We start from the raw sequence: 17999 nt of genomic DNA, 5'->3' as shown, positions 1-17999 counted from the left end.
AAAACTTTTATGATTTAATATTCATGAAATCTCTTATAATTCACTAATTAGCAATGTCCTAAGGTTAAGAATATATAGAACTTAATCCTAAATTAATATTAAATCTTATTTTGAGCAATTATGCGTGTTTTTTTTTTTTTAAATTTTATTTTAAAATTTAAATTACCCCATACGATTTCTTTACTTAAAATATTTACTTTGCAGTTATGTTCTCAAAAAATATTTATCTCTTTATTTTTTACTTTCATTCAAGAACATTACAGTTAATTGATTTTAAATTATACTTTTATGTTACTTGATGTGATATAAAACCGTCACTTTTTCCCCATCTTTATATTTTTCGATAAATCTATCTATTTATTCATTTATTTTTGATAAAAAGGAAATATTTTTATTTATGAAAGTATTATTTTGGTTTTCTTCAGTTGTTAATGCTTAAGAGAATTTAATTTTATGCAAATATATTACAAAGCTAACTGATAAAAAAGAAAGAATTAGTTGAATGAATTAAGATAATAAAAAAGAATTATAATTATTTAAAAGAATTTAATTTAATAGAAATTTATCACTTAGTGACTGATGAAAAGAGCTGTGTGTAAAACACTTATGTTTACATTAAAATTATATCTAATCTATTCAAATACTTGGAACGTAGCCCTTCATTCAGAATGGTAGTGCACTCTACTATAGATGAATTCAATGTTGTTACTCAGTAACAATGTACTTTTCTAAATTTCGCCTTTTCATCGCGATTATTAATTCTTTGCTAATTCATATAAAAATAATTTAAATTAAAATCTATAAATTTTTATAAATTAGAATAAAATGAATGATTATAAATTAAAAAAATCCCAGAGGATTGGAAAATTAGTTTGACTTGTGTAATTCATAAAAAGGGAGATGTTCTTGAATGCTCAAACTATCGAGGAATTAACTTACTTTGCACGAGCTATAAGGTATTCTCAAATATTTTATTCAATAGACTTACTATGTTTTCAGAGGGAATAATAGGAGAGTATCAAAGTGGTTTTAGAAGGGGAAGATCAACTACTGAGCAAATTTTTACCATTCGGCAGATATTGGAGAAAACGAGAGAATTTGGAATTGATTTGCACAACCTGTTCATTGACTTTAAAACCGCCTATGATAGTATTAACAGAAAAGCTCTGATCATGGCAATGAGAGAATTTAAAATACCAGAAAAATTGGTGAGATTGATTAACCTAACACTAAGTGAAACTAAAATCATGGTAAAAATACAGAATTGTTTATCAGAGCCATTAGAAATAAAAAATGGTGTGCGACAGGGAGATTCTTTAGCCTGTCTCCTCTTTAATCTAGCATTAGAAAAGGTAATAAGAGATTCAAAAATCAACAACAGAGGAACTATATTTAATAAGTCAATACAATTGTTGGCTTTTGCTGACGATATAGGAATTATTGCTCGAACACCAAGAGCACTTGAAGAGGCCTTTATTTCTTTAGAGAAAGAGGCCCTGAAGATGGGTCTAAAAATAAATGAAAATAAAACTAAATATATGCCTTGTACCAAAACAGCCCACAGGAGTACCCATCTAAAAATTGGGGGACATTCATTCGAGGTAGTGGACAGCTTCACGTATTTAGGCTCTGAAATAAATAACAGGAACGATGTAACTGCAGAAATACGAAAGAGAATCACAGCAGCAAATAGGTGCCTTTATGGATTAAGAAAGTTTCTAAGATCAAATGTAATCAAGAGAAAAACAAAGCTGTTATTATTTAAAGGCCTCATTAGGTCAGTTTTAACATATGCTTGTGAAACATGGACATTGACTCGTGCAGATGAAGAAATGCTGAGCATATTTGAGAGAAAGATATTACGGTGCATTTTTGGAGGAATTAATAAAAACGGTCAGTGGTTAAGAAGATCAAATTTAGAACTCTATCGATCATATAATGAACCAGACATCATAAGATTCATTAAGGTCCAAAAGATAAAATGGGCAGGCCACTTAGTAAGAATGGAAGAAGACCGTATTGTGAAAAAGATTTTTGATGCCCGGCCGACAGGAACACGTAGAAGGGGCAGGCCAAATCTCAGATGGCTAGATACCCTGGAGAAAGATTTATCTATATTAAAAATAAAGAATTGGAAGTCCATTGCCAAAAGAAGGACAGCTTGGAAAAAACTACTGGAGAAGGCCAAGGCCCATCCTGGGCTGTCGAGCCAGTGAGGAAGGATAAATTAAAAATAAAATGAATGACTATAAATTCCCGATTATCTCTTCACAGTGTTCTTGTCTCATATAATATATTTTTCAAAAAATTGTGTTTAGTCTAAGATTGAGTGCATTTATAATTTTTGCTGTGGGGGGGGGCGCACCTAAGTCTAAAACATAATCAAATAATATTAATTCTCAGTCTTTAAGCCAGGATGTCAACATTTCCATTACAAAAATACCTGTTAGAAAAGTATATCAATTTTGAATTTTTTCACATCAAAACTTTAAAATAATGAATGTAATTGAGAAGCAAGAAAATATGGACAATAGAAATTTTTTTTGATCAGTAAAACAAAACTTAATGGAAAAATTATTTTTGATATAAATGTGGCATGTGTACAGATGGATGGAAATGGAATTTCTGAAATTGAAAACAAATTGTAAAATTTGTATTGGAATTTTTTTTTTTTAAAGATTACGTTACATTTGAATTTTCAACTGTGTAAGAATTAATCACTTTTAATGAATAAAACGTGGAAAAAAATGCAAATAATTATTAAATACAATCTAGTTTAAAGAATAAATGTGTTAGTCGAACAACATTATTATCACAATAAAACTTAATATTTATATTTCAACTGTAACTGTTGTACCTATTTTCGAACTTATTAATTATTCTTACTGTTCATGTATTTCATTTCAATTTTCAAACTCAGCTGTTTACTTGAACAATAGGGCAAAAATCTTAAACAATTTTTATCACAAAACATATTTATAATGAAACTACATAAATTATTTATGCTACGTCCTGTGATTGCTTTTTTTAGGTGCACCTAAATACTTTTCGTTTTTGAATGCTTATAAGTTTAATTTTTTTAACTCTAATCTGAAATATTTAGGATCCTCTCAATCATCTTATCTTTCATAAGTTATTGCTACCAGCTGTCGAGTAAACAGCCTATTTTGTAAGTTTTTCGCTCATGCGTATCCTTTCTCAAAAGGTTGGTGAAGGGAAGGGAAGCATCAGTTAAAAAAAAGTTTAGATAGAAAGGTAGTGGTGGTGCCATCTACAGAGGCGTTATTGAAATATAAGAAATTTTTAAAATGATTTGTGTAAATTTGTAATTAAATACATTGAGTTTGGGAAAAGAATACAAAAATTATGTGCTAATTAATTCGAATTATGTTAGTTAATTTAATGCAAAAATTTCCTTATTTTGTCGATGATTTTTATCAAGTCTATTCTATTTCGCATTGAAGTTAAAAATATTGGCCCTAACTTTTTAAATTCATTACTTTGTCATGAACTCATACTCCCCTCAAATATGACGGAAAATTTACCTACACTCAATAAATAAGTGCCTCAAATTTTACATTATTGCTTGGTCTAATTAAGGAAACATGCTTTATATTAGTCACACCAATTGTATCACGAGTATGCTTGGGTCACATTTTGTTATGATTATGAAATATTTCTTTTGTATTTTTTATTAAATAATCATGTGAAGATTCTTGAGTCAATGAAAAACGAGTGAACAAAAGAGATCTTATTATGAGCAGTAAATATATTTTATTCAATACATGAAATGCTGCCTTTTCTTTACATTGAATGATCGTTAAATACTAAGGATTGTATAAATATATTTGCACTTACAAACTATAAATAATTTATTCGGATTTCTGTTCGCAATTTTTGCATTTTAACGTCTTAATCACCAGTCATTACATTGTACATTTAACATCAAATAAAGAAAATAGGAAAGAAACTGAACATAGATTCTTGCAAAGCTTTTTATTTATTCAACGTTCATTAATTAATTAAAAAAGATGATCATTCAACAATTAAGGAAATACATATTTCTAATGAAAAGGCAGAAAATCAATACTTCGAATAAAATATAATTACATACCCTTTTAATAATCTTTTATTATTTCTTGATAAGCTTTGATTCTGGAAATGAGCGCGCCATTTTCTGTTCTGTAGACGTCTGTAAGAAGGACAGGGAGGAGGCGTTACTCATTATGATTAGTATACTGCGCATGCTTGAAAACATGCCTGGAAGGGTCATCCTGTTTCCTGAGGATTCACAGGCATCCTCACGCTATACACTACCATGAAAAAAAGAGTTGGGGATTAAAACAGCCAATTAAATCATCGGAATCCTTTCGTGCACGAAGTTCGAGTAACCTTGTAAAAATAAAGACGTCAACATGTGATTTTGAAAGGGTGAAGTACAAAACGAAAGTGAAACAGCGATTCTCTCGGTAATGTGCTTTATCAAAAAGGGGTGATTAGCGATGGGGCAACGTTAAGTTGATTCGCAAAAGCTAAAAAAGTACAACCGGTTGCATCAAAAGAGTTGAAAATTTTTGTTGTTTCATCATCGGCCTTTTAACTGGCGGTATATCTAATGATAGCTACTTCAGTTTTGTAGTTAACTCAATCGTTTCATAGTCTGCCGGTAGTTCACGATTAAAAACAATTTGTAAACTTATATATATCTCATTTAGAAATGTCTGCTAAAAGTATTATTTTTAACAATGTTGGGTGTGACTTGAAGCTGAATATAGATGCGTCAAAAATGCAGCTGGTAAGAATCAGTTTATCCTCATGTAAATAAAAAGCTAAATATAGTACTATTAATTGTTCTGGATTCTAAAAAGTGTAGGTAGTAGGAGTCAATTCATTCAATATGCAAATTTGCCAATATATTTTATTATCATTCTTTTTCTGTTTATAAAAGTATTGTTGATAATTTCTTTGGAGAGATAATATTAGCATAAATTTCAAAATAAAATACAAGTTTTTATTCTATGGAGGATAGGATATGAATAATTCAAAACAACGTAAATGAAGCACAAATAAAGGTACAGAAATGGACATGTGCTATAGTTTCGGTTCTATGAACTAGAACCTTCCTTTGTGTCTGAACACAAAATGACAGAACAGAAGTAACGAACAAGTTAGATTGTTTACACTACTTAATTATTCTTATTTATAACTACAATCTTTTACTTCATCAAAATTACCAAAGATTACCTTCATCAAGATACCAAACAAAACTAATGAGACATTGAGTTTTAGAGCAACAATTTCTCAGATTTTTAACAAGCATATTTAATTTTCCCCAGAATATTCTATTTCACTAACAATACAACAGTGGAAAATTTTATTTACATTGCTTGCAAGCAATCGGGTATGTTCCTTACATAAAGAAAAGAAAATTATTTCTATGACATTTTGTTTTATTTTTATTAACTTAAAGTAAATATAGAGAACAATATTTTAAAATGGAAAATAAATAGTACCAACTTTAAGTTTACAGGTAAAGTATGTTCATTTTTCTTTCTTTTATAGCTTAAATCTGTTACTGATGATTATTTGCTAGCAGATGATATTATTAAAAAAATTAATGATGTCTTTGAAAGTGAAATGCAGTTAGGATTGATGAAAAATCCTCCTGTAGAATCATCTTTACAAATGGCAAACACATTTATTCCCAAGCATTTATCTGGCGATGGTAAGTAGCATTTTGTCACATTTAAATTTTTTGGCTTAGTTTTAAAATTATGGAAAACATTTAAGTTTTGCAAAAAATTTTATTTCAATAATTTTTATTTTTTTAAAAAAAGAAGAAAGGAAATAATAAAGCAGTTGACTTTTTTTGCTAATTATAACTTCTACACTAATCAGTTTATTAGATTTCAGATTTATAGGCAGTTTGTCAGATTGGTTAAATTCTTGTTTATATTATGCAATGCACAATTTTAAAAATTGGTGCCTTCATTTAAATAAGGCTATTAACATAAATATTTTACAACAAATTAAAAAAAAAAAGAACATAAATATATTGGTAATTTTATAAGAACCAGGTAATGGAGGCACTAAGCTCTGAATTTAAAATGTAAACATTTTTACCTTCTCAGGGCAGTATTCATTCTTTTACTTGATCTCAGTGTTAGATGATTTAGACAGTTATACACGAGAAACTAGGAAAAAAATCATGGAGGACTATATATTTAAAGTGTATAAATTTTCTCCTTTAAGCAAGATTGCATCTATTCAAATTAATCTAATTTTACCTAAGTAGATTAAAAAAAAATTAAAAAAAACATCATTGAAGATTGCAAAATTGCAGTTTAAAGATTTCAAATTTCCTGTTAACCTCTTGACAAGAAATCATTTTCGCATGCTTATAAAAATCTGCATAAATGTATCATAACAGGTTTTCCTTCAATTCCAACTTTCAGAAACTCATTATTTTTAAATATTGTTCATTGATTAAATTGATAGAAAAAAATAGTTACCTACCAAATTTTTTGATACTGCAGAAATTAGCTTCATTATCTCCGAAATGGCCAAAACACTGGTATATTAAATCCATATATTTTAAATTATATAATATGCACTGTCCCAAAACTATTGAAAAAAGGTATTCAGCTTTGTATAATTGTCATTCACACTGCTATATTTGTTTTCATGGATGATATTCTCGACTTCTAAGTGTAGCTAGCTTTCATAAAATAAACTCTTTTTTTTTTATATTTGCTTCTATGTGTAGCCAGTTTTCATTATATCATTTTTTTTTAAATTTATATTCCTTGCTATTATGTGTAGCCAGTTTTCATTGTATCAAATTTTTTTTTTTATTTGTAAAACATAATTCTTGATGTGTTACTAGTTTCTACGATTTTTATTCACTTATTATATTATAATGCTACTTTCATGTTACACAATTGCCTGCATTATTTTTCAGGTAGTTTTAATAAGGAACTTGTAACTAATATTTTCTATGTATTGGAGCATTGTACATACTTATTGTCAAATTTCAAGAGTTTGGTTTGTATATTTTCATGTAGTCCTGCATGATAGTTTTCAAGATATCTCCTGAATGTTGATCCACTAGTTTTATAAAACATAGATACATAAAAACAAGTGGTTTTAAGTATGCCATGTGTAGATTTTTCGATAATTTCTATTTTTTTAATTTTGTGTTTAGTACTACTATGTTTTCTAGTTCTTTCTATTGTCTGTTAAATTTGTGCCAAATGCTATCTTTAAGCCCATTTAGCTAATTTTACTCCTCTTAACCTTTTATTTTAATCAAAACCCAATATTAGTATCATTAACTTTGTATTATGCAATTAATTATTAAAATATATGGCATATTTGAATTTTATAACTTAGTAAACTCTCTAAATGTGGATAAAGAAATCACAACTGATCTCAAGGTATCAGTAATTTCCAGTCAAAATTCTATTAAATGCCAATGTAAAAAATAGCCAAATCTGTATGACAATACTTGCATTTTCTGACTACTTGTTTTTTCATATAAAACTTTATTTTTTTCTAGTTTTTTATACATAAAATTCAACAAACTACATAGAATTGTTTGTCTTTTTAAATTTCTAAAGAAGTTAAATCTTTTGCATTAAAAGTGTACTAAGATAATAATAAAGTGGCTATTTTTCTCTCTGACAATATCATTTATGAAAAATTAACCAATTGTAACCACACTTACTTAGTGACTCAGACAGTGGTTTATAAAAACCATGGATGTTACACATTACACCACAACCTAAATGCACCCTATTCATTTTTCCTCTTTTTCTTTCTTTCCTCTTTTTCTTTTTCTTTTTTTAAATTTTTTTTAGCATTAGACATAGTTTACAACAGTTTGTGATCCACTTATTTTTAGTGTGTAATGTCTTTCAATTTTAGTGCTGTATAACAAATAATGGATTTGTGCCTTTAAACTTTACTCTCTCAATGCAGAGATCTTTAGGATAAAAAAATTATTCATCTTTTTTTCTTTCTTCTCTCATCTGTAAACAAAAAGCAACAATGCAGTATAAGATCCTTATAATACAAACCTTGAAATGTGGAGCTTTGTGTTGTATAGAATTTTTTGTTATATGAATGATTAAACATACCTAGTAAACATGGCAATATATATCTGGTACAGATCAATATTAATGCTTTAAAATAGTTTTTTGAATAAAAATACTTTAAAACACGAAAATTAGCACTTAAGTATTTATTATTTATTGAAAAAAATTAAGTTATCGTGATCAAATGAAATAATATCCAATAAATTTATAAATTTTGATTTGCTTTGAGATAGTAAAATTAATGTAATTTATATAATTGTGTTTGGTAGGTCTTCTATTGTAGTTATAGCTATAAAGGCCTAAATAAGCATATTAAAGTGTTTTTATCCTTTTAAACAAGATAAATAATTTCAAGTATTGAAAATTGTGCCTCCTCTGTGCTCTAATGAATATATTATCTGGCGATGTAAAATCAAGGTCATGTCCAAAACCTTGTTTTGATTTTCTTCAATTTTGTAAGTATGCCATAGATGCTAGACATTTTTGGCATAAATAACAAGATTAAGTAATGTTTTTCAATATCAGTTATTTTCAATCATCATCACAAATTGTTTAAATTTTACAAAGCCTAGGATGACACTAATAGGTATAATTATTTGTTCAGTAAATTGATTAATTCAAACTTTTCCATATTAGTTTTAATGATTAAAGTTTTAAAGATTTTCTGCCAAATCTTAATTTTTTTAAAGATCTTTCTTACTAAAATTGTTGGAATGATTATGACTTACTGTTTGTTTGCTCTTGAAATTTGGATGAGCAATATTTAAGTCTTTACATTCTTTAACTCCTCTGAGTTTTTAATATTAGATACATTAGTTTTTAGTTAGATATTTTTGTTATTTTTGAATATAAAAAAAACCATATGCTTAGTTAAAATATGCTTAATTAATTCAAAATTTATGAAAACTATGAATTATCTTTTAATGGATATCTAAAGCATTTTACATCAATTCTAAATTGGTGGGTTTAAATTCCTAAATGCTTACCCCCAGATGAATAATACCGTATTTTTCGGCGAAAGCGCCGCTTCGTCACAAGCGCCGCACCTCGATAAAAATGAATTTTTAAAAAAAAAAGTTATTGTAAGCGCCGCTCCGGCGCAAGCGCCGCAATGGCGCTGAACCGCGTATATCAGCATCCTTTCAGAAGAGACCTTTAAATTACCATTTAGAATATCTGTATAATAAAAAATTAAATTTTTTTATGGATTTCATAAAATAAAGTTTTAATTTCTAAATTATAATAACAAATTTCTTTTTCAGCAAAAAAAAGCAACAAAAAAAGTTTTCTCTTTCAGCAAAAAAAAGAAAACAAAACTATATAAAATAAAGTTGTTCTTACTAGTTGGCACCGCGCCAAAAAACAGTAGAACAGCAAAAAAAATATTTATATGTTCAGTAGCTGAATTAAGGCTGAACTGATTACAGGAATCCGTAAAACAATGCAATAAGAAAAATAAAATAAAAATTTATTAAAAGAAAGATTTTAAAATTTATTACCGTTAACAATTTGAGGAAAAACTAATACATAATAACGAAACAGCTAATAATAACGAAATAACTAGTAATAACAAGAATAAGAAATAACTAAACAGGCCCCAAAAAAATTCTGAAGAAATGAGCGAACGGGAAATAAGTTTCACTTTCACAATCCTTGAGGGTGGAATTTTAGTGGGTAGAATGCCCTCTCCTTCAATGGAAATAACCCAATGTGACTCAATATTTAAAAGGGGTTGGGGAAAAGAAAAGGGTATGGGACCCCTAATCCAGCATTCCAAAATTTGGCACTTAATCTGATCTAATCTTTTTTTTATTTTTTTTTTAAGAAATTTATATTGATAGGACAAAAAAAAATCAGCTATATTCTTTTTATTTGGAATTTTATTCTGTTGAAGTAACTTACTTTATTTTATCTTTTAAAAATAAAAAAGAAGCTTGAAAAAAAAATAATAAATCTGTGTCAAAAGAAACATCTGTTTCTTAAGCAGTTTAAAATAAAGTGAGAAGTAAAAACACTTGCATTTCCAATGAACAAAATAAAGAAATGGAAGTTGGAAAAAACTGATCAATCAATCTTGACAGCTATGCTTGTGCTTTACCCCCAAATTTCCCTCTTCTGTTTGACCATAAATTGGCCACACCCAGTTGACATTGAAACTAACACGTGGACAACAAAATGAATTCCTTTTGCGGTTTTTTATTCGATTCATAAATTTTTTTTTATTTTGCCGCTTTTTATTTTTTCTTGTTAATTGTTGCTTGCTTGTTTTTTTTATCGTTATTAGTTTTTAGCTTGTTTTTTGTTGTTATTCATTGTTAGTTTCTTAGCATTAATTGTTAAAAAAAAAATTTTTTTTTTGTAGTTCCCTGTTAGCTTTTTTTTTTCTTCTTGCGAGGTAAGCGTCTTTTGTTAAAACAAAATGTTATCTAAAAGAAAAAACGAGAACTATGATCTGGCTCCAAAGAAGAAACGATTATTTCTTCTTCATAGGATTCTGATTATTTCTTCTTGATTATATTATATAGATTATTATTTTGATTAGTAAAATTTCTCTTAAGATGGGCCAGTTTTAAATTCACCCCACCCCATCATAATCTACGATCGAAACTTGACTAAATTTATTGGTTTTTCTGAAATTAACAGTGGAATTGAATTATAGTAAAATTTGGGGGCCATATTGGAATTTCCGAAAGAGATCCGAAGTTCGGCATTTCGTCAGTCCCGTGAGTGTCAGAGTTAGGGTCCTATTCTTCCTTTTCTGTTCGCTCAAATTACAATTGCCAAGGCGCTAAATAGATTTCTAGCTTGCGATTTTTCCTTAATCTGGGGGTGGATACAAGATGCATACCTTTTAAATTTTCTCCTTATGCGATGTTTTTTTAAAATTATTATTTCGTTTATTTATTTTCTTACAGGCTGCTGCCGAAAGTTTGCTAAGAATTGGCGATGTTCTGCAGCAGATCGCGATATGGGCGAATATTTCGTCGACTTCGTTATTAATTTTTTTTAAATAGTCTTTCTCTCAGAAAATTATTCCATCTTAAATAACTTTCATTGACAAATTTTTTTGCTACTAAAAAATATTTCGTCGGAAGCGCCGCTGCATCGGAAGCGCCGCATGTAGGAAAAAAACAACTTTTTTTTCGGTAGCGCCGCGGCTCTTCCGCCGAAAAATACGGTATAGAATTTCTATAATTTTTTTTATTTGATTAATTATAATCTTAAATTGCAATCAAAGATATCTTGAGACATTAATACAGATTTTTTGTAATTTAATTATCTTTCTTTAACAATTATTCTCATATTTTAATTATTTGCAGATTGCTGCTTAACATGTTATTCTTTGTTGAAGTAAACAAAAAAATGTATATTTTAACTTTTGTGTTCTAGAAAAAGGAGAATTTTTGGCTCTTGATCTTGGGGGTACAAATTTCCGAGTGCTTTTATTGAAATTAGATGATCCTAATGCAGATTTAGACAGCATTGTAAAATATTATACAGTTCCAGAAGAATTGCGCTTAGGGGAAGGTGTAAAGGTAAGATATACGCTTATGCTTCTCTAGTCCTTTTAGGATTATATTGTTCAGTAAATAGCAAATAATTTGTGAGACATTAGTGGTTCGCTTCGTTTCTTGTTGGAAGCCCAGACTCATTCATTTCGAGGATGTTAATTATGAACCATTTTTATTATATTCTTAATTATCATATTCCGCTATATACATACAGATACATTTTAATAAAGGAACTTAAAGTTTTGATTTTTTCATCCATATCTGCTGAGAGAGTGCTCTTTTTCTTATGATACCTCTATTTGTCTATATTCATCTCTCTGTATCCATATCTGACAAGAGTGTCCTCTTTGAAAATTGTTGTTCCACTGCATTCGGGGGACGCTATTTCCTCTCCCTCATCTATCTGACCCCCAGGCCAGAGGTCATCCACTTATGTGGGAGTTAGAGGCCTGGCATAATTCATTTCTACAAAACAAAGTTTATGATTTTTTTAAATTTTTACTGACAAAAATTTTTGTTATTCAACATTACTAAAAGTTTTTTTTAAAATAACGGCAGGCACTGAACTTTCGTTTTTCGCCTTAGAAGATGCCGGAAGTGTTGCTCATTTATCGTTACCCAGTGGGCCAGGGTTTAAGCTGAGTCTAAAAATTCATTAGCAAAAAAGCTAAAATCTGAAAAAAAGTTTTAGCAAAATGCTAAAATGCCATTAGGCTTATAAAATTACTTTATATCAAACAAGTACTGTAAGTTATCTGACAAAGAATAGCTTAATGTACAAGAATATCAAAAAGAATACCTATAACAAAAAAAAAACACATTTATTATTTATCAAAACATTTTGGTTTATAATTAACAATCTTCCTTTCTTTCATGTTTGCCCATTTTACAAATGCTTCTTGAAAGTTAAATGCCCTTTCAGGGCCCTCAATATTAATCATTAACAAATTGTTTACATGGTTGATTAATCACCTGTTTCGAATATTAGTTTTAATCAAATTAAGGCAGCTAAAGATGTTAGCGTCATGGTTTTTCGCGGAAGCTTTTTTTTAATGGAATTTAGTAAAATCCTTTAGCAAAAATGCGAAAATGCTTTGTTGAATTTTAGCATTTTTGAGGGGTCTTTTCGCATTTTGCGAAAAAAGCTACCGTAGCGGAAACCCTGCAGTGGGCACCTGTGAACCAAAGTCATGGAGGCGAGCAACATTACCCACGCCACACTGCCACAAATACCCGTTCATAGGGTGGGCCACATTCATACATTCACACATCAGAAGACAACACAGAGAGAGAGAGAAACATCCATGCCCAGAGCGGGATTCGAACCCGCAGCCATTGGCTTCGCAGTCAGGCACGCTAACCACTCGGCCACCTGGCCGGCCTTTACTTGAAGTGTTTAAGTTAAATTGAAAAAAGTAAAATATTTGTAAGAATAGGGGATAGTGTTTCATATTTAGTATTTTACCAACCTCAATTTAATAGATTCAGTGTATTTCATAATCATATTTAAATTTGCAGCTAAACTCTCAGTGTTGACCAGCAGCTTCTACCATACAAAGTGATCAAGTCAAATTGAACTTGGTTTTGGCAAAAGATTTCAAAAATTTGTTTATAATCATCTTACCTCCATAGAGGGCTATCAGGATTTTTTGTCCTGCATCTACATAAGGTTACTATAGAAATTGTTAACGTATCAAGATGTTAATCATGGTGTAGTGAATTTGACAATTTAGATGTTAGTGATTGAAAAGGAATTCAAATGTATGGCAGTAATTGATAAATGAAAGGAGAGTTTGAATTGGGTACAACAAAAGTTTCAAAGAAATGATTGAAACCGCTATTTCCTTTTATGTTGCAACACAGTAGATGTTGTGAACTCTGAATATTTAACTAATTAAGAAAAATTACTTTTTTAAAAATAAAATTATTTGTCATTTCAAAAAAATTTCGTAATTTTTTATGATGCCCACAGTACATTTGTAATTATTGGAAGTTTTGTTGTAAAACTTGAAATATTCTGCTCCTAGGCTCTTTTGTATCAGTTGTAATTAAATATTGCCCTTATTAAAATTTGGTCTCTCTTATATTTAATTGTTATTATTGATGCTTGATGGTGTCAAAAATGTTAGATGATTTAAAAAATAAACTAAAAAAAACAAAAGGAGATAAAAATCTGTAGTTTGCCTCATTCTGTTTAAGAAACCAAACAGTTAATTCTCAACAAGTTTCAATGTTAATTAACAAATAGTGTTGTTAAGTGGGGAAAACTCTAAAACTGAGTTTTCAAAATAAAGAACGTCTGCAGCAACAATGTAGCTTAGTCTCAGGACAAAATTATAATAATAGCTGTGTACGTAATTAATTCGTAATGAGTGGCCTGACATGCAGCTAGAAAACATTGCTTTATAGTTCTTTTCAGTCAGGAATGCCATCTGACCAATTGAACTGAATTGACTTTGGAAATAATTATACAACTTCTGAAAAATAAGTTGCCCAATTATATAAGCAACATATCGCCTTTTGTTATCTGTTTAATTTTCAAATTGATAATCATTTTGCAGGACACCCTATATTAAGCTATACATTTGAATGGCTGATAAAATATTTTTTTTTCTTTCTAAAATCCGAATATCATTTTAAAATGCTTTTTTTCTTTTACAGCTGTTTGAATTTTTAGCAGACTGTATTTTTGATTTTCTGGAAGCTAACAACTTGATAAAGAAACGATTGCCTTTAGGTATTTTTCCTATTCCGTTGCATTGTAGATGTTACTTTATTTTCACTCTTTATACTTTTAAAAAGTTACTCTTTATACTTTTTTTTCATTTAAAGCAGTGGTTGGCAACAATTTTTTAAAATGGTTATTTAAATTCTTTTTCCCCAAAAATTTTTGGTGGTGGGCCACATTGCTACTATTTTGGAAAACACATTATCTTAAAATACACTAAACAGAAATATTCTATTTAGCTTTTGCTCTTTATTTCTTATTTTAATTTTATGATTTTTTTTCTACATTTTTGAACTTATAAATGAATTAGCTATTTTTTTAAAAAAAATGTCTTAGTTTTAGTCTTTTTCAAAACGAATTGTCATCCTTAATTGTTTATTATCAAAATTTATGTCTCTAACATTATATTTATCCTTGTCTTTATGTCTCTAACATAATATTTATGTCTTGTTAGCATTGTAATAACTTCAGTTACTAGTTTACATCTGGCACAAAGTATACTATTTTTTGCAGACTTTATTTTAACACCTTCCTAAGTTTGAGCTTTAAAAGTCTTACTGTGATGGCCATTGAAAATATTCATGTAGTTTCAACAATAAAAAGACGATCGCTTTTAAACTTTCGTAATATTGAGAGATCTTAATAGCTTCTCATCATGGTTATTGATTATTGCTGGAAAGGTGTACAGGGATGTATCTGTATTCATCATCAGCATTTGGTAAGAAGATAGGGAAAAGGCTATTTAATATAGAAAAGCATGGACATGTAATATTTTGTGATATTAATTCATTTATTATTTTTGTAGAACCTGTTTCTTTGTTAAAAAGAATTCTGATTTGCATCTGTCTTTAAAAAAGGAAAAGCAGAATAGTAAATAAAAATTGTACAGTTGAATTTTATATTCATGAAACATATTTAAGATTCATTTTCTTTTTACGCTTCTTTACTATATTATCACTATTTATTTCTTTTTCTCTTTTTAATTTGGTTTTCCTTTTATAACTGTCAGGATGAATTTTTTAATGTTTTTTTTATCCTAAATAATAGTAATCTGAAATCAGTATGAAAATTTATTTTAAGAAGATGTTTTATTTTCAGCTATATTTTCTTTACATTTTTGTTTTTTTCCCCTTTCATTAGGATTTTGTTTTTCTTTTCCCATGATACAAACAAGCATAGATGAAGGAATATTAGTTACATGGACTAAATCTTTCAACTGTAAAAATGTTGTAGGGCATGAAGTTGTAAAAATGCTCAAAGCTGCTTTAGCACGGAGAAAGGTTATTGATTTATTTTACAGTTTACTTTATTTAATGACACAATGACTTCTCTGAAACAGCATCAAAATATCCTTGAAATAGAACATTAAATATTTATGTATGTTTTAGTGACAAAAATGTTTTAATATTTTTTTTTTCTTTTTTGGATTATTATATCTTTAGTATTATATTTTGAATAATTTTTAAAATTTCATATATATTTTTACTACTTTACAATAATTAAACTTGTATAGTTGTAAAGATTTTTTTTCTCTATTTATGTTCTATATTTTGTGTAAACTAGTCATTAAATAATCCTGTTTTATTCAGAGGTTGTATTTTTAATTGCTGATTTATATCAGAATAATCTGATATTTATTCAAGCCACACGAAAAGTAATAAAAACAAGTGTGAAAATATTGCTTTAAGAAGATACTAACAAACAAAAGCAAAAAACAATAAAAGAAATGCTTTTCAACTATATAAATTTCTGTTAGGTGCATACTGAACAAATAAAAATATACATATATCTTTTACACAATTATTTCCTCCATCCTAAATAATTTTTTTGAAATTTCCCTTTATAATCTTACATTAATAATTTAATTATCTTTTATGAATAACTTATTAAAACAACAGTTTTTTCAAATTACATTTTATGAAATTAATTTGCTAATTCAGCTAATTATCTGAATAAATTATTTTACATCAATGTTTCAATTTCATATTGACTTTTAACAGGTTGTTAAAATAACTGGATTTTCTTTTAATAAAAATTTTTGGTTCTCATCTAATACACTTTAAATTTCCCCTCAAAGTTAAATTATTAAATAGATATTGAGTATACATTATTTTAGTATATAAAACAAATTACCACTTTTGAATTTTCTACACATTTCACTTATGGTTTCTAAACTCTAAATAAGTTATTGTTATAATAAAGTTGAGCTCTCTGTATTTGAATTTACCCTTAGAATTTTTTATGTTAATATTTTGCTAAAGTTTATGCTTCAAATTTTAACCACTTTTTGAAGGATGTGGCTGTTGATGTTGTAGCTGTTGTCAATGATGCTACAGGCACTATGATGATGGGATCTTATCTTGATAAAAGAGCTGCAGTAGGATTGATTCTTGGTAATATACTATGTAATGTATTTAGTTTTATCATTAAAATAGTATACATATTGTGGGTTATTAATGTTGCATTGAGTTGCATATTTAATGGCGAGAGAATTTGATTAAATAATTTGCAATTTGGGCTTTTAGTCTACTCAAAAAAAAATTAAGATAAATTTCTGGTATTTATTGACAGTATTGTGATTGACATTTAAAGCAATGATTTTAAATAATTTTGCGAGTATGAATTTTGGGATATTTAAATAGTATTTTAAATCATATTTTGGCAGAATAATGAATAACTTTTTCTTGGAATATCTCTTAATTAATTTTCTGGACTTGGCACACAATTCTTAAAATTTTTTAATGCATTCTAATTATAAAAATTCTATTTAACGCTACAATTTTAAGAGATATTTACCAAGATTACTTTTTTTTTCTTTTAGAAATTTAAACTGCTCTGATCTTTTATTATATTTTCTAAAAAAAATTTCTTGGTAATTATGAAGTTTATTTTGATTAACAAAAGACCTGAGATAAACTGCAGGGCTCACTGATACATTTTTTCATCTTTTGAAGAAATACTTAAAGAATCATTTTATAACTTCAGAAGTATTTAGATCATGTAATCCCTCGTACATATCTATGGAATTTAAAGCTTTTGGAGGTTTGAGGGTCCACCAATAAATTACAAACGGAAAATAGTGTATTTGAACACCCTTTGACAAAAAATGTAGCAATACATTTATAATTTGTAACAATTATTTTGGTTATTATTTGCAATATAATTGTATAAAATTTTGTAAGCCTATCTTAAATATTTATGGAAATATAGACATTTTATAAAATCAAACAAATTTTTTTTGTCTTACTTTTGTTTGCTATAACTTTAAAAATATTCTATAAAACTAAACAAACTTTTTAGAGCATTTTAAAATTAATTGCCAAACCTTTGCTTTAAAATTTGAAAAAATTCGTTTAAAACTGTGCAGTATATAAGTAATGAAAGTACTTTTATACTGCTCTTGCACGGAAAAATTATAGCATTGTTTTTCAAAATTTTATAGTCAATTGTATTTGACAGCTAATGAAAATGTCCAATTTGAATATCCTAAAAATTTTAAAAGTCTCAAGTAGTTTTTGTACTTTTTAAAAGAAAGCTCAAAATAAGTGGTTTTCTTCAAAAAAAATTTTCATTGTAAAACAAAATTTAATAACAAATGATAATACCTTACAATAAACGCTTATACACCAAAATGTGATTGTATAAGGAAAGAAAACATGTAAA

General features: G+C 28.0%; 1 protein-coding gene across 2 annotated transcripts in view; it reads left to right on the top strand.

The window, feature by feature from the left end:
* The window catches only part of LOC107439181 (hexokinase-2), a 37180-nt gene that overhangs the window by 8296 nt on the left and 10885 nt on the right, over positions 1 to 17999 (top strand). The window contains exons 2-7 of one of the 2 annotated variants that reach the window (XM_087154340.1): positions 4330 to 4795; positions 5563 to 5725; positions 11487 to 11632; positions 14270 to 14345; positions 15477 to 15616; positions 16630 to 16729. In XM_087154340.1, coding sequence (XP_087010466.1) covers positions 4718 to 4795; positions 5563 to 5725; positions 11487 to 11632; positions 14270 to 14345; positions 15477 to 15616; positions 16630 to 16729 — 703 coding nt within the window. In that variant the 5' untranslated portion in view covers positions 4330 to 4717. Of the gene's footprint in view, positions 1 to 4270; positions 4796 to 5562; positions 5726 to 11486; positions 11633 to 14269; positions 14346 to 15476; positions 15617 to 16629; positions 16730 to 17999 lie in introns of those variants that run through there. The other variant, XM_087154339.1, reaches the window with a different exon arrangement.

Source organism: Parasteatoda tepidariorum, chromosome 11 (genome assembly GCF_982258835.1).
Source record: "Parasteatoda tepidariorum strain Cologne lab strain chromosome 11, Ptep-v5.0, whole genome shotgun sequence".
Lineage (NCBI taxonomy): Eukaryota > Metazoa > Arthropoda > Arachnida > Araneae > Theridiidae > Parasteatoda > Parasteatoda tepidariorum.
This window is presented reverse-complemented; position numbering and strand designations above follow the sequence as displayed.